Source organism: Micromesistius poutassou (genome assembly GCF_964030765.1).
Source record: "Micromesistius poutassou genome assembly, chromosome: 13".
Taxonomy (NCBI): domain Eukaryota; kingdom Metazoa; phylum Chordata; class Actinopteri; order Gadiformes; family Gadidae; genus Micromesistius; species Micromesistius poutassou.
In genome coordinates this window covers 1,101,431-1,123,254 of record NC_140283.1, presented here as the reverse complement: position 1 = coordinate 1,123,254, position 21,824 = coordinate 1,101,431, and the positions used below count along the sequence as shown (strand labels likewise).

Genomic DNA, 21,824 nt, shown 5'->3' with positions numbered 1-21,824 from the left:
AAGGTTCTGTAGTAGTGGGATCACCAACATCCTATTGGGCTTTTTAAACTAACTTTGCACATTCTCTACTATTGCACACATGGGTCATGGGGATCAAAATGAGCTTTTCAAGCGTGATGGGTTGTCTGTGAAGTGTATTTTACAGGTGGTTGTGTGTTGCTGAATACTCATGGTCTCTGTGTCTTAGCTTATGCCACTGGTTGTATTTGGAATGGTTTGCATCTCTATTATGTTCAGCATGACAAGCTTCATGAAGATAGAGCTGTATGAGGACATGTACAATCTGATCTACATAACTATATATATATAATATCTTTATAGAGTTGTGGGCACTGTGATAGGCCAACTTTATTTCTAATTTGTAGTTGATCGACCATTGTGTCGATGGCATCAACATTTATATCAATAGTGATCAGATTAATACTATAAATAGATAATTTAAAGGTTAGTAACATAATTCCAGTGTAGACTTCCATATTGATGGTAGAGGAATATTTGCAATAGAAGTAGTGCATTTTGGTAACCTTATGAGTTACAGCATTTTGGAATGTACAGTTTTGAGAAGGTTGACAGTGACTCAGGACATGGGCTACAGAGGGAGAGAGACTGGGACAGGCAGCCCTGATCCTTACAAGAGACGCCCTGGACAACATGGAGTCAACACTAAAACATCTCCCTGGCTGTAAGCTGGAAGCACTAGCTGCAGATGACACCCTCCATGCCGCAGTCTTCAGAAGTCTTCACAGATTGAACTGGTAGAAGCTAGGTCACAAGGATCGTCAGTGCGAGTCCTTCTTGCCTTTCCTTCTTCTTGTCCTCCGTCTGACATGGACGGAGCCGGCTGTAGGAGTGTCTGCTGTAGGAGTGTCTGCTGGGCACTCCAGGTCCTCCGCTGTCTCCGTTTGGAGCTCTGCTTCCTGTGGAGGCCTGTGTAGATCCTCTTCCTGAGGAACGTCCGGATCCTGAGGAACGTCCAGATCCTGAGGAACGTCCGGATCCTGAGGAACGTCCGGATCCTTCCCACCTTCTCTGCCCTGCACTTTGAACACATCTACTGTTGCTTCTGCTGCTGCAAGGAGAACGTCTTGCCTCCCATCCTCTGTGTTAAGTGTGTCAGGGTGGTCAGCCTCTGCTCTGTCCTCTACGTCCATGGAGATGTTGCTCTCCTCGGGGTCCAGGCCGTCTCCGAGCTGCGTCCTCTCAGCCTCGTGCTCTGCGTGTGGGCTGCTGTGGGCTGCGTGGTCGTGGTGGTACGGACAGCGCTGCCTGTAGTCCTCTGGATCATCTGATTAAACAACCGCAGACACAAGGCTGAGTCACTTTGCTTAATGCTACGTCAACTTCCTTTGGAAATCACCCAGACACATGGTGATCATGTATACAATCATCTAATATGGCATGACAACTAGAACCCAATTGGCCTGTAGGCCATCCTATACTGTCAAATATAGGCTATTTATACTTTACCCATCAAGCTCTCTGGATGGGTAAAGTGTCTAGAGATATGGGCAGATATCATGAACCTTGATGAGGACAAGGTCCCCTGATAGGAGTTAGGGTTAGGGTTAGAGTTAGGCTTAGGGTTAGGGTTGGCTACCTTCACAGTGGTGAGGGTTAGGGTTAGGTTAGGGTTAGGGTCAGGGTTAGGGTTAGGGTTAGGGTTGGCTACCTTCACAGTGGTGAGGGTTAGGGTTAGGTTAGGGTTAGGGTCAGGGTTAGGGTTAGGGTTAGGGTTGGCTACCTTCACAGTGGTGAGGGTTAGGGTTAGGTTAGGGTTAGGGTCAGGGTTAGGGTTAGGGTTAGGGTTGGCTACCTTCACAGTGGTGAGGGTTAGGGTTAGGTTAGGGTTAGGGTTAGGGTCAGGGTTAGGGTTAGGGTTAGGGTTGGCTACCTTCACAGTGGTGAGGGTTAGGGTTAGGTTAGGGTTAGGGTGAGGGTCAGGTTAGGGTTAGGGTTGGCTACCTTCACAGTGGTGAGGGTTAGGTTAGGGTTAGGGTTAGCTACCTTCACAGTGGTGAGGGTTAGGGTTAGGTTAGGGTTAGGTTAGGGTTAGCTACCTTCACAGTGGTGAGGGTTAGGTGAGGGTTAGGTTAGGGTTAGGTTAGGGTTAGCTACCTTCACAGTGGTGCTGGTGCTCTGTGGTCTGTGGAGCCACCAGGTGGCCCTCCTGCATGGCCCGGGTGATCTCCCTGAGCTGCAGCAGGAGGCTCTCCTCCTGGTCAGCACTCACCCCCTTCACCCTGTGGGGAGGAGAACCAATCAGAACCGCTCTACCACCGGGGCTCAGGTGGTACAGCGGGTTGGCCAATGATCGGAGGCTCGGCGGTTCGATCCCCGCCCTTGCCACATGTGTCATGGTCGTTGTGTCATTGGGCAAGACACTTGCCCCACCTTGCCTCAGTGTGAATGTGTCTGACTGTGGTGTGTTTGAGGTGGTGGTCAGAGGGGCCGTAGGCGCTGAATGGCAGCCATGCTTCTGTCAGTCTGCCCACTATGGTAGTTCACCACCACCGGTGTGAATGGTAAGCGTCATTGAAAAGTGCTATACAAAATAAATGTATTATTAATCACACTGAGCCTCATGCAGTATCATCCTTTTGTGATTATGTAGTACAACTCGTGTGAGTTTGCCATCTCAGATTCTGAAAATGGTTGCAAACTGTTTGATATTGAAGTGGTTCTAACAGCAGGCTAGAGGCAGCTTACAGTTTAGCGCTGCACTGAGGGACGGGTTTACTTAATGTGTTCAGTGGTTTCACCTCTGATGAGCCCACGCAGACCACTGAACTATCAGTCTACAACCACGTGCTGTAACTAACTTACATAAAGACGTTGGCATTCTGACCTGATCCCAGTGATGTTTGCAGCAAAAGTAGGACTTATTATTATGCTTATTTTTATCAATGCTATTTTGAATATTATTATTGTTGTATAATCAACATAGCCTAATGCAATTATATCAAATCCACTCTGAAATCCATCTGCGAAAGTAGGATGGATTAAGGGCATAGTCATCATTATACAAGTGTATTTGTTTTATTGAATGTTCTTTCAACGTAATCATTAATCAAAGCTACGGAATAGTCATTGTTTGGTCAAACAACGTTGTTCTTTTCTGTGCCTGAAACAATGACTTTAGACCACTCACACATTTCTACGTAGAAAATTCAAAGCAGAAAGATTTTGGGGGAATACGAGAAATGCTCATCAAACGTTTGTACGCTCAATTTAAGCACAAATCTGGGATGGTTGCATGTGGCCCATTGAGTTCCAAGGGAGTGCCCAATCCAACACAGTATATACACATGTATACATTATATATATATATATATATATATATACATATATATATATATATATATATATACACATTATATATATTTAATGTGTATATATATATGTATATGTACGCTTGAACGCTTCAGAGCTGAGGTGTGCAGTCGGGGGGGGGGGGGGGGGGGTCACCTGTGTGGACCGAGGTTCACATCCGACACGATGTTCTCCATCACCTGCTCCGTCTCCCTCAGCCTCTGCTGCAGCTGGTCCAGCTCAAAGTCGGCTGGAGACACACACACACACACACACACACACACACACACACACACACACACACACACACACACACACACACACACACACACACACACACACACACACACACACACACACACGCGCGCGTGCACGCGCACACACACACACACACACACACACACACACACACACACACACACACACACACACACACACACACACACACATACACGACCAATGAAGAGGATACATTCAGTGGATCTCAAGACCTCCAGAGATGCATTTTAAAGTGAGTAGCTATTCAGCCAAAGCTGACTCACGTTTAATTTAAGAATTACACCAACCTAGTAATTTAAGATGTTTTCTACCGTTTCATTACAGGTAAGATGTATTATTTGAATGTAATTTGTTAGAATTAACTAGACCATCCGTGAGCTTTCAGTGAGTGAAATGTGTTAATGTGTTTCTGAATTGAACCTGCTCTGTATGAGACACTTCCAAAGACAACCCCAGGGCTAATATCTGACCAATCAAGGCTTCTCTCCCGTCAGTGGTTGGGGGAATCCATTTTGCCTGTCAATCAAAGTTGTGTGCTGCACAAACCCTTCTCAATGGCCGAGAAACCAAGGGGGCGGGAGCAGAGAGGTGGGACATTGGACGGTCAAAGCTTGTTCTCTCTCTCTTTAAAATGCTCAGAGCGTACCTACAGCAGCTTTCAGGTGACCATTAGTGACTTCCTGCTTCAGCCCGTCCCGAGGGGCGGGATACTCACTGATCTTCCTCTTGGTGTTCTCCGATTTGATTGGAGGGAAGCGGCTCTCTGTGGGGGGGCTGCTTCCCTTTGATGTGATCTGAGACACAAACAGTTCAAGTTATTCAAATGAACCCAATTCAGAAAACCGCTGCTGTTCTGTTTCCATGATCCATTCTGTAGTTACGTTGTTGTGTGGGAAGTCATTTCAGACACCAACATGTCAGTGGAGAGCTCCTGGTGTGTGACTCTAGTGCAGCTGTGCCTCTCTCAGAGCACGGCCCTACCACGGCTGACCCAGTCCCACTGCCCCCCCCCCCCCCAGTCCCACTGGGCCCCCCCACATAGTCCCACTGGGCCCCCCCACATAGTCCCACTGGGCCCCCCCACATAGTCCCACTGGGCCCCCCCACATAGTCCCACTGGGCCCCCCCACATAGTCCCACTGGGCCCCCCCACATAGTCCCACTGGGCCCCCCCACATAGTCCCACTGGGCCCCCCCACATAGTCCCACTGGGCCCCCCCACATAGTCCCACTGGGCCCCCCCACATAGTCCCACTGGGCCCCCCCACATAGTCCCACTGGGCCCCCCCCCCCAGTCCCACTGGGCCCCCCCCCAGTCCCACTGGGCCCCCCCACATAGTCCCACTGGGCCCCCCCACATAGTCCCACTGGGCCCCCCCACATAGTCCCACTGGGCCCCCCCACATAGTCCCACTGGGCCCCCCCCCCCAGTCCCACTGGGCCCCCCCACATAGTCCCACTGGGCCCCCCCACATAGTCCCACTGGGCCCCCCCACATAGTCCCACTGGGCCCCCCCACATAGTCCCACTGGGCCCCCCCACATAGTCCCACTGGGCCCCCCCCCCCAGTCCCACTGGGCCCCCCCCCAGTCCCACTGGGCCCCCCCACATAGTCCCACTGGGCCCCCCCACATAGTCCCACTGGGCCCCCCCACATAGTCCCACTGGGCCCCCCCACATAGTCCCACTGGGCCCCCCCCCCCAGTCCCACTGGGCCCCCCCACATAGTCCCACTGGGCCCCCCCACCCTAATGCCATGTCATACTAGACCGTTAGAACTGGACCAGTTGGAAAGTCTGTAGGTCGATACGACCGGACCATGTGGTCCATGAAGGCACTAAGTCGCTGTAATACAAAGCTCTTTAGTTCAGCATAGAAGCCCAGCCCAGCTGCTACGGCCCAGCGCTGTGCAGGAAGCTCCTCCTGCCTGGTCCATTCTGGGGTAACTTGATACAGGAAGAGAAGATGACCCCCTGGTGTCTCGGTGTGTTCACCTTGAAGAGGATGTAGAGGATGTAGAGCAGGATCCCGAAGCCGTAGATGGGTATGATCTGGCCCGCTAGGTTGGACTTGCCCCCCGTGCCGGGCCCGGGGCTGGCCCCCTTGGCCCTGGCGATGGCCTCTGCGTTGTGGGCCCTGGAGAACTGAGACGCCCCGGTCGGCCTCTGGGCCTTCCCGTCAGCAGAGCCCTTGCGGGGCGTCATGGGGGGGAAATGGCCTGGGGGGGAATGGTTGGAGGAGGGTTCGGTTACAGGGGGGGTATCTTTAAAATTACACCAACAGAATAAAAAATATATAGATTTTTTTAAAGTTCACGTAAAAAGGAAGCCTGCTACTGTTAATGACCCAATGAAAAGTCTGAAGGATACGTCATTTGTTGAAATTGTTTTTTATTCTTTAAAAGTAAGCGGAGTGGAGAAAATAGTCCAATGTTCAAAGATGAGTAGTGCTCCCCCTGGAGGGAGGAAAGTGTGACAACAGGAGGCAGGTGACACCGTGTTGTCACAGCTTCTACCAACGCATTTATCAAGGGTTTTAAAAATCCCCAACATGTGGAAATACATTTCTCCGCTCACTAATGCGTTTTAATTGCCCAGTTTCAATAAAGGTAGGATGAGAGGAAACCAACCTTCGGGTCGCTCAGCATCCTTCTTCCCCCTTGACAAAAGCATTTTAGGGAGCAGCAGAGCGACGCAAAGCACCACACATGATGCAAGGGTCACTTTCTGAAATGTCGACATCGACATCTTGATTTTGAACTCCGTGCACTTCGACAACAAAGGACCGTGATCATGAACCGTCAGAGATAGCCTTCTCCGGTGTTGTCTCCTCCTTCGGTTTACTTCCGTAGTCCGCTGACGGTGGTGACATGGACACCGCTGGAGTACATACACTCTGCCACTGGAGGGCGCTACAGTGTCGCTCTTCGAGTATATATATATATATATATATATATATGGCAATATATGGCAACAAACCCTCCCCTGTTAGTTGGGTGTTGATGTTACTGTGTGTGGGTGCTAGCAGTGTGTTGATGTTAGTTGGGGCACGTTACTTTAAATGTTTATTTCCAGTTTATTAAATTGTGTGACAGAAAAGAGGGTCACCATGAAATGGAGTCGGTGTTCAGGACACTTCAATTAAACATGTCAGTCGATGAGACCAAAAGTATACCTTTTCTTTTTATTGCACTTTTGCAGACCGCAATTGGTAATAACATTCAACTTATGTATAGCATAAACCAAATGACCGGATCGTTAAAATAATGATTATATTGTTTGCATTTCAAATGTGGTTGACGTTGAACTGGTTAATGTGTTAGAAAGGAGGGCCACTGCGCAGAGAACCGGCTCTCCAGGACTCCTCCTTCAGTCAGTGAACCGATCCCTCAAGGGCCAAGCGTCAGAGAGGAGCCCCACAGAGAGGAGCCCCACAGAGAGGAGCCCACAGAGAGGAGCCCCACAGAGAGGAGCCCCACAGAGAGGAGCCCCACAGAGAGGAGCCCCACAGAGAGGAGCCCCACAGAGAGGAGCCCACAGAGAGGAGCCCACAGAGAGGAGCCCACAGAGAGGACCCCCGTATCACCAGACCCCCGGAGAAACAACGGCCTCCTCAGGATTACTGGAGAACGCCTGTAGTCCAATGTGTCCACAACCAGCAGCAGGCCAGTATACCAGCAGCAGACCAGTAGAACCAGTAGCAGACCAGCAGTAGAACCAGCAGGAGCCCAGTATACCAGCACTAGACCAGTAGAACCAGCAGCAGACCAGTAGAACCAATAGCAGACCAGTAGAACCAGCAGCAGACCAGTAGAACCAGCAGCAGTACCACCAGTAGAACCAGCAGCAGAACCAGTAGAACCAGCAGCAGTACCACCAGTAGAACCAGCAGCAGAACCACCAGTAGAACCAGCAGCAGACCAGTAGAACCAGCAGCAGACCAGTAGCACCAGTAGCTGAGGCAGATCTTAAGCTGTGTTGAGGAGTCTTGTGGTCACAGCCTTGGTCTTCATCAACCATACGATATGATGGTCCCCCTGACACCAGTCTGTAGAGAGAGGAACACATACGATATGATGGTCCCCCTGACACCAGTCTGTAGAGAGAGGAACACATACGATATGATGGTCCCCCTGACACCAGTCTGTAGAGAGAGGAACACATACGATATGATGGTCCCCCTGACACCAGTCTGTAGAGAGAGGTACACATACACCAGTCTGTAGAGAGAGGTACACATACACCAGTCTGTAGAGAGAGGAACACATACACCAGTCTGTAGAGAGAGGAACACATACACCAGTCTGTAGAGAGAGGAACACATACACCAGTCTGTAGAGAGGAACACATACACCAGTCTGTAGAGAGAGGAACACATACACCAGTCTGTAGAGAGAGGTACACATACACCAGTCTGTAGAGAGGAACACATACACCAGTCTGTAGAGAGGTGGCTGAGTCACTCTTCACACAGTGGAATGATCTAACAACATCACTGCCTTCTAGATGTATCTCCTAATGCCCCTATTGTGGTTTACAATATTCAAAGTATAATGCGTATATTGTATGTATGACTAAATGTACTATTGTGATAAGGTAGTACGGTACGTGATATTGAAAACCGAAGCACAATGATCCAGCATCTGCAGAAGACACCACTCTCTGCAGCATTAGCCCGCCACCTCACTGACAAGCACGTGTGTGTGTGTGTGTGTGTGTGTGTGTGTGTGTGTGTGTGTGTGTGTGTGTGTGTGTGTGTGTGTGTGTGTGTGTGTGTGTGTGTGTGTGTGTGTAATTAGCAGCAATGTCCTTTTAGAGGCTCTCCAGCTAATGAAACCCTGTATGCTGTTCGTTCTTGATGACATGCACTGAAAAAGCCTCCCCCCATATCTATTCATCCTGAGACACACCAGCCACCATATTGGGCTCTAGGCGTTCCCTCTCTGCAGCGCTGCTTCAACCTCCTACCTTGAGCCTCCTACCTTCAACCTCCTACCTTGAGCCTCCTACCTTCAACCTCCTACCTTGAGCCTCCTACCTTGAGCCTCCTACCTTGAGCCTCCTACCTTGAGCCTGGTAGGCAGGTTGTGAGTCTTGTATGCACATTGTTTGTAATGTCGCAACATGCCGAAATAGTTGATTCATTGACCACCAGACTATTACCTTTTCTGTTGTCCAAAGACCTGTACTATGTCTAACTGTATGTACATACAACGTTGATATACAAGGTCCATAAAGATCCATACTTCATACAGGAGCAGGTCGGGTTAGGCCTTAGTCCAGGGTGCAGGCATTGGGGCGGGAGGTCAAACACAAATCAGCCACAATCAACTGCTGTGTAGAATGATTTGTATCACAACTTGTTTGTTCTGTTTGAGAGCACTATGACGGGATGAAGGTATCGACAATCTGGATCATCACTAAGCTCTTCTTTTGGAGAACGAGAGAGAGAGCGAGATAGAGAGAGAGAACACAGACAGACAGACAGACAGACAGACAAGAGAAACCAGGGTAAGGATTGTACCGGGGTCTCCAAGGCCTCCATGGTTATCCGGTGGGGGGTTGAGCCAGAGAGCCACCCATCTCCTCTGTATTGAGGCCTGTTCTCAGGAGGTCTTGAGTTCTCGACTCCATGGGAGCAGCCTATGTGTCTCTGCTCCCTGAGGATGCGTCCCCTCTGCAGCAGCATGCTTGTGTTCACGGGCGACTCGGATGATTTGATCCACATCCCGCCAACGTGTGCAAGAGGATGAAGAGCACTGACTCTGCTGAATGGCTTTGTTCAGCAGAGTGTCTGCACTCAACGGAACTCATAACCCACGTGAATGAAAGCCGCCAACGCTTTCATAAAAACTAAAACATTTCAAGCAGAGTTGGAACTTCCCTGGGTCACGAGGTAAAAGTCCTCATTAGTGTCTAACGTGAGCCCTTTTTGCCGGGATTTATTTGTTTTTATCAGCGTGACGAGACGACCGTCACACGCGATGAAAACAATATCCCATGATTGAGATCTCAATCATGGGGTACTGCCCAATATCCAGAGATAGCGAACCAAATCAAATTGCGCCGTCTTAGGATGTTCACGTGTAGCATATACTAATATATATTATATATATTTGGAACATCCTTTGTAATGAGACCAGAAGCACGCCATGTTCTGGTCCCTGTTGGCCTCAGCTTAACTTATTCATTTTTGAAATAGCACAGAATCTTATACCGGAACACTCTGCAAGACCCAAAAAACATGTGGATGTTTGTGATGAAGTGCAGGTGAACAACAACCATCCGTTGGGCCAGTGGCTCCGGGGATGTGTTCCAGTCCCTTCAGACTCCCGTAGTGGTGGGTTGTGTGGCATGTGCTGCACTTGCTTCCTACTCCCTTCCTGTCAGCCCGTCAGGCCTGCTTTACTCCTCTGAAGTGAAGGGACAGCATAGGAAAAGGCAGCATGGTAGCCATCATGTTTGTCTGCTTCAGCACCATGAATAAATCCAGTAACAAAGAACATTATTTGTTTCTGTTTGAGAAAAAGTTATCCCCAAGTTTATGGAAGCTGTTTTCCAACATGTGGAAAGATATGCTACTGGCGGGGGAATGAGAAAGAATTTAGCACAGTTGAGAAAGATCTTGTCTGATTCAGCACACTGGTGGGTTTGAGGTTATCCACAGAACATCTGGACATACCTCACACCTTGGAGATCCTCCCACCAGAGCCAAGAAGCGCCTCTCCATAAGCATACGTTTTAGTTAAGAATCCATCCGTTGTGGACGGCAGGGCGGCTTTGTGGTGAGAGGTTCTGGGATAAACTCCAATGTCAGTCATCTGCCTGTAGGGCTGCTGAGGAGGAGCCATAACCATGTATCAAAAGTCCCTTCCATGCAAGTCGCTCTGGATAAAAGCATCAAGAGCATTAACAGTCCTTTGTCTTCTCCCAGGGTCTCAAAACTATTGACGCCCGTCCTTTTCTGCCTGACTGAACCCCCAGAGTGTGTGTGTGAAGGGGAGAGAGTAAGTGACCGACTGTTTGGGGATTTCTACATGCAAGTAGTTTGACCAGCGGGGAGAAGGGCCACTAGTACAGCAGGCCTGGTACCAGAGGAGAAGGGCCACTAGTACAGCAGGCCTGGTATCAGAGGAGAAGGGCCACTAGTACAGCAGGCCTGGTATCAGAGGAGAAGGGCCACTAGTACAGCAGGCCTGGTACCAGAGGGGAGAAGGGCCACTAGTACAGCAGGCCTGGTACCAGAGGAGAAGGGCCACTAGTACAGCAGGCCTGGTATCAGAGGAGAGAAGGGCCACTAGTACAGCAGGCCTGGTACCAGAGGGGAGAAGGGCCACTAGTACAGCAGGCCTGGTACCAGAGGGGAGAGAAGGGCCACTAGTACAGCAGGCCTGGTACCAGAGGAGAAGGGCCACTAGTACAGCAGGCCTGGTACCAGAGGGGAGAGAAGGGCCACTAGTACAGCAGGCTTGGTACCAGAGGGGAGAAGGGCCACTAGTACAGCAGGCCTGGTACCAGAGGAGAAGGGCCACTAGTACAGCAGGCCTGGTACCAGAGGGGAGAAGGGCCACTAGTACAGCAGGCCTGGTACCAGAGGGGAGAAGGGCCACTAGTACAGCAGGCCTGGTATCAGAGGGGAGAAGGGCCACTAGTACAGCAGGCCTGGTACCGGAGCTTTACCGGGGGGCTCCCCCAGGCTCTATCCCGGGCTCCTCCTGAGGGAAACAACCTGGAGGTTCAGTGACTCATCAAGCTGGAGGTTCAGTGACTCATCAAGCTGGAGGTTCAGTGACTCATCAAGCTGGAGGTTCAGTGACTCATCAAGCTGGAGGTTCAGTGACTCATCAAGCTGGAGGTTAAGTGACTCATCAAGCTGGAGGTTAAGTGACTCATCAAGCTGGAGGTTCAGTGACTCATCAAGCTGGAGGTTCAGTGACTCATCAAGCTGGAGGTTAAGTGACTCATCAAGCTGGAGGTTAAGTGACTCATCAAGCTGGAGGTTCAGTGACTCATCAAGCTGGAGGTTCAGTGACTCATCAAGCTGGAGGTTCAGTGACTCATCAACTCTTGCATGTCACTGCCATATTGTTAATATTAGGTGAGTGCTGCATGCAGCGCTCAACTATTGTTCTTCTTAAGTTTTATTCTTTCTTCTTTCTTATTCTCTACAAACTTTGGGACCTATCTCCTTCCTCAATTTTTCACCTAGAGACTCCATTCCAATTGTAAAATGTTCAGATTAGCTTGGAATCGGGGCCTAAACAACGTCAATATTTAATCTAGAAATACCATGTCAAGCTTAAATGGTTGTTATTTCATGTAAGTGGTGCTAAAATGATGAATAAATGGGAAATATGATTGATATATATCGGGCGTTTGTCTGTGGGGACCCCCGTTTATATGGCTAGAGGCTAGGTGCTTGCTACATATCCGGGTGTACTGCCGGTAGAAGCTAAATGCTAAAAACAATGCTTGCCTGTAATTAGGGGCGAGGGAGGGCCGTCAGACCTGTCACTCAAACCTCTGGGCCAGTCGTAAGGAGATTTGATTCATGCTGTTTAGTTGAGCTGGCGTTGACTGGACATATTTTTCCAGTTTACGTTCTTTAAGTTCTTGTTAGATAAGTTGAAGTTGTACATAAATGTAAATAATTTTATGCATGACATATTTTGAGGGTTGTTTTAGTTTAGCTCATGTACCAAACATACATTTTGTGGCTGTGTCCCTGCACACGGTGTGCGTGTGCGTAACGTAAAAGTTATTAAGTCAATAAGGTTGCATCAGGTGTTTATTGTGCCTATTTTGTGTGTTTGTATTTATGTCATCTGACTCATCTCATTGAAGACCCATTTTCTGCTGCTGTCAGTGTGTCTGTACAGACCTTGTAAGGTTTGTGTATGAGAGAAAGATGAGAGGTTCCTCCCTACATAACCTCATAGTTAATAATCAGGTTGCGTTAGGTGTGTATTCGTGCATTTGCCATTGCAGAAGTATATGATTCATCGGATTTCTGGCAATATACATTTTGGGCGGGTGTTTTGGTTGATTGGGCGGTTTGTTGTGTAGTTGGGCTGGAAAATTGCCAACAGAACAGCTCAGCTATTCTATATTTTATCTCAAATGTATTCAAACTTGATCACATTAGCTGACACTTCACTTTTACATTTTTTCCAGCCATTTTACATTTTTTAAATGGTGTGCATGTTTACTCCATTTAGACCCTGTTCAAATCCCTTCACTTGATTGAAGCCATTTAACATTTCTTTACGAATTTAACTATGTGGCTTTATTAAAACATATTTTCAACCTCACTTTGCACTACAGCACTCACCGCATTTTCTGCAGGAAATGCATTTTCTAGTTATTATTAATATTGTTATTATTGTTGTATCACCTTAAAGACTTGAATTGGTTCTACTTTTTTAAACTAAAATAGTTTCCACCCAGTTTCAGCAGCCAAACCCGGGAGTTTGTCTTTGGAGAAGGACTTGTGACTCTAGTGAGGGGGAGACAAGACATCCCTGGTCCTACAACCGTACCTCTTATTGAGACTGCCTGTCAGCGCTGCCGTTCAGACGCCCGCTCTCATAGTCCCCCTGGCACAGGATGATGTTGTTCTTCAGGAAAAAGGTATCTCCCACACGGAGTCTGTGGAGAGACAAGGAAGTGAGAGGTTTCAACAGCACGCATTCTAAAACGCTGTGGCCTCAGAAGAACATCTAGCAGAGAAACACTCAACTATTGCTGAAAGAGTTTTTTTTTCCCAAACTCTTGTCCTGACTTACTCAATTAGGGCAGCAAATCCTTAACTTACACCAGCATTGGTGTAGAGCTATGCAGCGTGGCAGTGCCTCATCATCACAGCCTGATTATAATGGGCTTACAATTAGCTTGGAGCTTACTCATTGGCCTTCCACAGCTCTCTTGTACCCCCCTTGTGTGTACACACACACACACACACACACACACACACACACACACACACACACACACACACACACACACACACACACACACACACACACACACACACACACACACACACACACACACACACCAGGAGAACCTGATCTGGGGGGCTAATGACCGGCCCTAATCTTACCTCTGGCGGCAGAGCTGACAGGCGAAGCAGTCGAGATGGTAGACATTGTCCCGAGCTCTCATCACCATCTCGAAGGCAGGGATCAGCTTACTGCAGGCTGCACAGCTCCCTGTCACCCCGAACAGACTGCAGGGGAACACAACGGGCACTCAGACAGACAGCGGGGCGGAGGGCAGACTCACACACTAGCAATGCATTGTCATACTTTGCTTTATGGAAATGGTTTGTGCTCATATCTAATGAAATGTTTGTTTGCTCGGCAGAATGAATTGTAAAAGGTTATGTTCTAGTTGGTCATGGGGTCGTTAGCCTGGACGACCCTCCACTAGGCTGAAACGAGACCCTCACTACCTAGCGACCATGCCACTGTGATGGATAGTCAGGCAGCTGCACAGGAAGGGACCCCATTACAAATGAGGAGGTAAAACCTAGAGTAAGTTTGTACACGAGAGCCTTCAGAAAACACACGTAGTCATGGTGTCTAAGGTCATGTTCCAGAGCCCAAACACTGCTGTTGTCATGGGCAGGGTGGGTCTGTTGCATCTACAAACAGACCGTGGTAGCTCAGTGAGAGCAGATATCATCTGTGTAGCTCAATACGGCCTTTTTTTGCTGACAATAGCCACACATCTAGAGTACAATTAGTCCAGGAGCAGGGAATGATCTCCTTATAGGAAACACAAGCAGCTTTAGATAAACCTATAAAGTTAACTATGTACGCTCAACGAATGCGCTTTGAATCAAGCAGGGCTAATTGCGAGTTGTTCAATCTCTCGCTGTGTATAAGCTGCACACACACACACACACACACACACACACACACACACACACACACACACACACACACACACACACACACACACACACACACACACACACACACACACACACACACACTCTAAAAGATTGATGAGGAGAGCATGTCTTCACGACATCGACCCAGTGACCAATGACAGAACAAAAGCCATCGCTAATTAGCAGAAATGTTCCCATCTAACGAGCTGCATTAACCCCCTTAGTAGGCACCTGGTTGGGTTTTTTTCTTCTCCCCTGCTCCTTAACGAGGGTATGAAGCTCAATGCTAATTCTCCACTAATGGTCCAATTAAAAGAAATCACATGGTTTTAATCCCACTCTTCAAAGGCTTTCGGCTCTGCACCCTCGAAATGATGAGAAAAACAGGAGGCAATGCACCCAATTGAACTGTCAGAAGGGGTTTGGGTCTCAGCTAATGAGAGACTAAGCCTCCACCAGCTCCAGCTGGATCTGTGAAGTACAGGAGACCAATGCATGAGCTCAGCAAAGCACGTATCAGGAGGTCTGCCTCACCTGACCCCCTCCTGCCAGGAGAGGACATGGAGATTTGTTGTTTCCGAATAAATGTTTTTTAGGAGAAGATTTTGGCGGGTGCAGAAGAATCAGTAGAAACCCAATGTTCCACAGGCAAACCAATGTGCTACTTTTTCTGTCACCTTCATGGGGTTGTTAAAGTTTCTTTACACTTTCACCCCTTAAACCTCTTTGACTCTGTGAGATCAGGTGAGGGCTGTCAGGCCAGACGCAGGAAGAAAGATCTAATGAACTCTGCAACCAAGGAACCTTCCTCATAGCCGACCAGACAGAGGAAACAAAAGGAACCGAGGCACAGGGCAGAACTAGGAACCTAACTAGAACGGGGAACCCAGATGACACTCATTGAACTAACGAGACCCAGGCGTGGGGGAGGGAGGCAGTGACAGCCCGACACAAGCCTTTAATCAGGCTGAGTGTGTGGTCGCTATCCAGAGGGAGTTCTAGATGCATCCATAGGCTCAGCTGCAGCACGTGTACAGCTGTACTGTATGCATTCAATACCCAAAATATTATGGGTTTAAGATGTGTCCCATTTTCATTTAGCTCATTACTTTACAGTTTTTAACTTTTCACTTTCTACCTAATGATCCCTTACATATCCTGAAAAGTGGGCCAGAAATATATAGTTATATAAATATAAATGGCAGAAATGAAAAACGGCAGCAGGTTGGCCTTGAAAGTAGTGCTTTCTGGTGTGGTTGAGTAATACACTAATTGTAGGCTATTAGACTATACTTATATGCATTGTTATGGGAGTCCTTATTTAGACAACATCAGTCATTAAATGCATTAGTCGATTTGTCTTCTGTCTTCTATGCAGATGAACGGAGGACCAGCATGCAAGGTCCTCCTACCTCAGGTATTCAAACTACCTCAGGTGGTCCGCCTACCTCAGGTATTCAAACTACCTCAGGTGGTCCTCCTACCTCAGGTAGTCCCGGCGGCACAGGATGAGGTTGGCCCGGGTGTACAGGGTGGAGCCCAGCCGGCCCAGCCGACAGCCGCAGCAGGCACACTTGAGACAGTCCTCGTGCCAGTACAGGTCCAGGGCCTGCAGCAGGAACCGGTCCCGGATCTTGCCGTTGCACCCGGCACAACCCCTCGGCCTCTCCCTCGGACGGACGGACACGAGGGACACACCTGGAGGGCAGATACAACAAGAAACTAGACTGGAAGAAGCACGGTCAGAATACAGAGACATTCCCATGTCTATCCCAACCTATCACCAAACTTGATCAATCGGTTGGAAAAGAGCTGCAAGGACCATCAAGCCCATGGTCTCCAAACACATTGAATGGGGAAATCAATGATATAAGCAACCGTATCTTTAGTAGGAATCCCCCGTCTCAACCCAAGTCCTGTTGCATCCGGAACTCCAACGACACAAAAAGTCGGTATTGGAGTGTTTCAGTATGTGGATGTGAAGTGGTCCTACTCACTGTCCTCCTGGTCCAGCACCATGGCCCAGACCCGACCGGACAAAAAGTCGATCCTCGGAGAAACTGAGCTGTGATGACGAGCAGCAAGACGGCTTCACTGCTCTTCTCTCTCTCTCTCTCTCTCTCGCTCTCTCTCTCTCTCTGGGTCCACGGAACTCAAACTGAAGTTGAGATGTGAGATACTCTCTTGCAGGACAACGCCATCGTTTCGTTGTTGGCCGACTCAAATGTACATGGGCTGAAACCAAATCGGTTCCTCGGAGGACAGACACGCTCTGCCTCGGGGAAAAACACCGTGAAGAGAAAGCCGATCCCACCGGTCCGCGCTAGAGAGGTGAGGGGAGCTACTGGCCGATCCGTGCGTAATAGCGAGAGCTCCTCGCCTTCTGCAGCTCTCTCCCACAGTGAGCTGCTAATTATATAAAGTCATTATGCTCGCATCTCCCCCCATCTCTTCCCACCGCCCTTCAATCAATTATTCACTGCCCAGCCGCTCACACACTGCCGGGCAGCCGGGGGGCTTTGGAATGAGCTTATTCAATTCCAAGGACACCAATTATCTTCTGCCCCCCCACCCCCCGGCCCCGCCCCACCACCCCAACGAAGAAGGAATGTGTGTGTGTGTGTGTGTGTGTGTGTGTGTGTGTGTGTGTGTGTGTGTGTGTGTGTGTGTGTGTGTGTGTGTGTGTGTGTGTGTGTGTGTGTGTACGCGTATTCGTCCCATTAGAACACATGTTGTATTGAACATGTTATTATTGGGGTTCGTCCCATTAGAACACATGTTGTATTGAACCTGTTATTGGGGCTCGTCCCATTAGAACACATGTTGTATTGAACATGTTATTATTGGGGTTCGTCCCATTAGATCACATGTTGTATTGAACATGTTATTATTGGGGCTCGTCCCATTAGAACACATGTTGTATTGAACCTGTTATTGGGGCTCGTCCCATTAGATCACATGTTGTATTGAACATGTTATTATTGGGGCTCGTCCCATTAGATCACATGTTGTATTGAACCTGTTATTATTGGGGCTGAGACGGACCCGGCAGCACATCAACCCCCACAAAGCCACCGGCCTGACGGAGAACCAGGGCGGGTTCTGAAGCACTGCACAGGGAGCTGACTGCGGTGCTCACAGATCTGTTTAACACCTCCCTGCTGCAGGCCTCTGTCCCCACATGCCTCAAGACAATCATCCCTGTCCCAAAACAATCAGCCATCAGGACCCTCAATGACTATCGGCCAGTGGCACTGACACCGGTGGTGATGAAGGGCTTTGAACGTCTGGTACTGGGACACAGAATCCCCCCCTCCTTAGACCACCACCAATTTGCCTTTAGGGCAAACAGGTGGACGGAGGACGCAGTGTCACTAGCCCTCCAGTCCACCCTGACACACAACACCATCCCCCCCCATAGACTTGCCACCAAGCTGGACCACCTGGGCCTCAACACACACCTGAGCAGCTGGGTCCTGGACTCTCTCACCGGCCGACCACAGACCAGTCCTCCAGCATCACCCTGAACATCGGTGCACCACAGGGTTGTGTGTTGAGCCCCTTCCTCTTCTCCCTCTACACTCTGCAAACCCACCCACGAGGCCAACACCATATTAAAGTTTGCAGGTGACACCATCGTGGTAGGCAGGATCACGACTAACAGCGAGGCTGCCTACAGGACAGAGGTCGAGAACCTGGTGAGCTGGAGCCCAGAGAACAACCTGATCCTCAACACAGCAAAAACCAAGGAGATGATCCTGGACTTCAGGAGGAGACGGAAGCCCTTCATCCATCACACCATCTCCATCGACGGCGAGACAGTGGAGGATGTGCAGGATGTGTGGAGAATGTACAGGTACCTCGAGGTCAACATCACCACCTGACCTGGACCGTCAACATCAGCCACAACCTGACCCGGACCGTCAACATCACGACCTGACCCGGACCGTCAACACCACGACCTGACCTGGACCGCCAACATCACGACCTGACCTGGACCGCCAACATCACAACCTGACCCGGACCGTCAACACCACGACCTGACCTGGACCGCCAACATCACGACCTGACCTGGACCGCCAACATCACGACCTGACCCGGACCGTCAACATCACGACCTGACCCGGACCGTCAACACCACGACCTGACCTGGACCGTCAACATCACGACCTGACCTGGACCGCCAACATCACGACCTGACCCGGACCGTCAACATCACGACCTGACCCGGACCGTCAACACCACGACCTGACCTGGACCGCCAACATCACGACCTGACCTGGACCGCCAACATCAGCCATGACCTGACCTGGACCGCCAACGTCACGGCGACGGCCAAGAAGGGACTTGAAAGGCTTCACTTCCTGAGGTGCTTGAAGAGGGAACGTCTCCCACAGCAGCTGCTGGTGAGCTTCCTCAGGTCAGCCGTCGAGTCGGTCCTCACATACTGCATCACTGTATGGTACTCTGGCTGCACCGCGGAGAACAGGAAGCCCGTCCCATTAGAACACATGTTGTATTGAACATGTTATTATTGGGGCCCGGCCCATTAGAACACATGTTGTATTGAACATGTTATTATTGGGGCCCGGCCCATTAGAACACATGTTGTATTGAACATGTTATTATTGGGGCCCGTCCCATTAGAACACATGTTGTATTGAAGCTGTGGTTCTAACGGGGCCCGTCCCATTAGAACACATGTTGTATTGAACCTGTTATTATTGGGGCCCGTCCCATTAGAACACATGTTGTATTGAACATGTTATTATTGGGGCCCGGCCCATTAGAACACATGTTGTATTGAACATGTTATTATTGGGGCCCGGCCCATTAGAACACATGTTGTATTGAACATGTTATTATTGGGGCCCGTCCCATTAGAACACATGTTGTATTGAAGCTGTGGTTCTAACGGGGCCCGTCCCATTAGAACACATGTTGTATTGAACCTGTTATTATTGGGGCCCGTCCCATTAGAACACATGTTGTATTGAACATGTTATTATTGGGGCCCGTCCCATTAGAACACATGTTGTATTGAACCTGTTATTATTGGGGCCCGTCCCATTAGAACACATGTTGTATTGAACATGTTATTATTGGGGCCCGTCCCATTAGAACACATGTTGTATTCCTCCCCGTTATATGGGCCGAGCATGGTCCACATATGATAAGCCTTCATTAGGGCCCGCATAACAAACCAGTTTTCTTACACACAGCCCCTCGCCTTGATTAGGTCACACTCATTAACCAGCAGACCATCCCTCATTATTTGCCCTTTCGTGTTGATTGCTCGCCTTAGAGTTAACGATCAATAGACTAATTAACGAGGACCTCTGGGTTCCACCATGAGACGGGAGCTGATTAGCTCCATTATTAATGACTCTGTTTCAATAGATTCGTTAGGTAATCATTGTTGCATCTCCATCATGTGGTATCGATCGTAATAATCCTAGGGGGTTATGGTCCCTTTTTCTTGAAACGGTGAAAGCTGTGTCGGAGTGGAGCTCCTCGTTCAAAGCCGGCTCCATTAAGGTAATGGTGCTGAAAGGAGAAGGCAGGTGACCCAGGGCTTATCTGTCTGTGACACAAAGAGAGGGCCTTTATTTCACAGCAAAGGCTCATGGGATAAGATAGTTTTTTTTTTTTTTTTTTTCGCATTACACATTTTGGAATCAAAAATACATTTAAAACCATTATTTGTGAATCAACCATTTATGAATTAACAATATGAATCAACAACGTGAACACTTTTATAATCAGCCCAGATCCCATTGGTCTGAACCTGTAGGCCTTGACTATACATAATAACATGGTCTTGTGTTGATATAGATCAGTATTCTATAAGGAAAGCCTTTCTCATACTTTGGAAAGCAACAGAGGTCCTTGTACAGGCTTGTTTTAAATGAGAGACACATTGGCCAGGATATATGCTCTCAGAGAGTTGAAGGCATATGATCTTGGCTCTAAAGAAGCATCTCAATATTCAGGTAAAACAAAAGCCTGTTCTCACAAAGCACTGAAAGACATTTAAGGTCCAACTCACGTCCGTCCTAGTGTACCACAAGTGCCTCTCAGCTCCTGCTAGTCTGCACAGCCTTTAAGAGGCTGCAAGATGTGCAACAACACACAACGAAATGTCTCTTCTTCACAATCAGTATCCACTTAGACAGACCCCAGCAGGCATTTAGGAGACATTTCAGCCCTGCTAAATAATGCACTTTTAACACTGAAATAATAGATCCCATCTGCTGGTCTCTGTTCCTGTGTTTCATGGTGATGTGCACACTTGCTTTTGTTTTTAAGAAGACTGATCTTCTCAAGTGGGAGGGAGATATTTAGGATATTTATCCAAAGCAGCCAAGACACATGCATTTCTTGGCTTCACTGGTCCTCATGTCCTCATGAGACGGTAGCGGCACATCAATGGTTTCTTGTAAGGCCCCGTCTACATGGGTGAAAACAATCTTTTCTCCTCCGTTTTCCTTGGCAGCGTTTCAGGAATTTCTCCATAAAGACGGACTCACTGCAAAAACACATGTAGCTGTAGAAGCATTGTAGTACATATTCCAGGCCTCTATGTGGCGCTGCTTCTCCACCACAACAAGAAGAAGACGAGGCGGAGCGTGCGTATCAAACAGTGGAGGAGGAGGAAGCAGATTGAGCAGAAAATACTTTTTAACGTACAGTTAGTAATAAAAATTTAATTTAAAACTACAAAAATAACACAAAACAAATCAAACAAAACTAATTAGATGGAATCTAACGTTGCCACCTGGTGGGGGGGGGGCGATGACGTCATCGTTTGTGTATCTGGCGTCCACACGAATCCTAACACGAAAAAGCAGGGGACCTGGTTTCAAAAAAGTGTGTTTTTCGGGCACCGAAAATGCCGGGTCCATCTGGACGGTCAGTCCAAAAGACTTCTGCGTTTTCACAAAAAGATAGTTTCTGTGTGGACGGGGCCTAACTGACAATGGACCAGCCAATCAAATCTCCCACCGACTTAACTGAAGTCTTCAGTTGAGTCCTGAGTGATGGCGGAGCAACACGGTGGTATACCGTCCGAGTTGCTGCCATCCAAATCAACACATGTCGTCCCGAAATTTGGTTATTGATAGAAACAAGTTTGGTTAAAGATAATAACACCCAGCTAACGAGCAAGATGACTGCATCGCCATGACACTGTGGTAATGTGTTGAGCAGAACCATGTTGGATAATAATACTGTTTCAGATAAGTGCTAAAAGTCTACTTACGCCACAATGGGTTAAGAAGATGTGAAAACCAAAGTGTATGAAGACTGTTTGAATTGAGTGATTTGCGTCAACGCAACCC

At 48.7% G+C, this 21,824-nt stretch overlaps 2 protein-coding genes across 2 annotated transcripts; both read right to left on the bottom strand.

Annotated features, from left to right (window-relative positions):
* Positions 1–627: 627 nt before the first annotated feature.
* On the bottom strand, positions 628–6,335 carry ric3b (RIC3 acetylcholine receptor chaperone b; the record flags this gene model as incomplete). Its single annotated transcript, XM_084477340.1, has 6 exons — positions 628–1,285; positions 2,116–2,240; positions 3,466–3,559; positions 4,304–4,382; positions 5,583–5,806; positions 6,218–6,335. The coding sequence occupies 6 exons, from the start codon at positions 6,333–6,335 to the stop codon at positions 780–782; spliced, it is 1,146 nt and encodes a 381-aa protein (XP_084333466.1). The 3' UTR covers positions 628–779.
* Positions 6,336–6,776: 441 nt separating this feature from the next.
* LOC311357466 (rhombotin-1-like) lies at positions 6,777–16,911 on the bottom strand. Its single transcript, XM_084477428.1, has 5 exons — positions 16,482–16,911; positions 15,969–16,182; positions 13,690–13,815; positions 13,127–13,235; positions 6,777–7,635 (listed from the first exon to the last, which is right to left on the bottom strand). Exons 1-4 carry the CDS (start codon positions 16,501–16,503, stop codon positions 13,130–13,132), a joined length of 468 nt encoding a protein of 155 aa, XP_084333554.1. The 5' UTR covers positions 16,504–16,911; the 3' UTR covers positions 6,777–7,635; positions 13,127–13,129.
* Between the last annotated feature and the right edge of the window lie 4,913 nt (positions 16,912–21,824).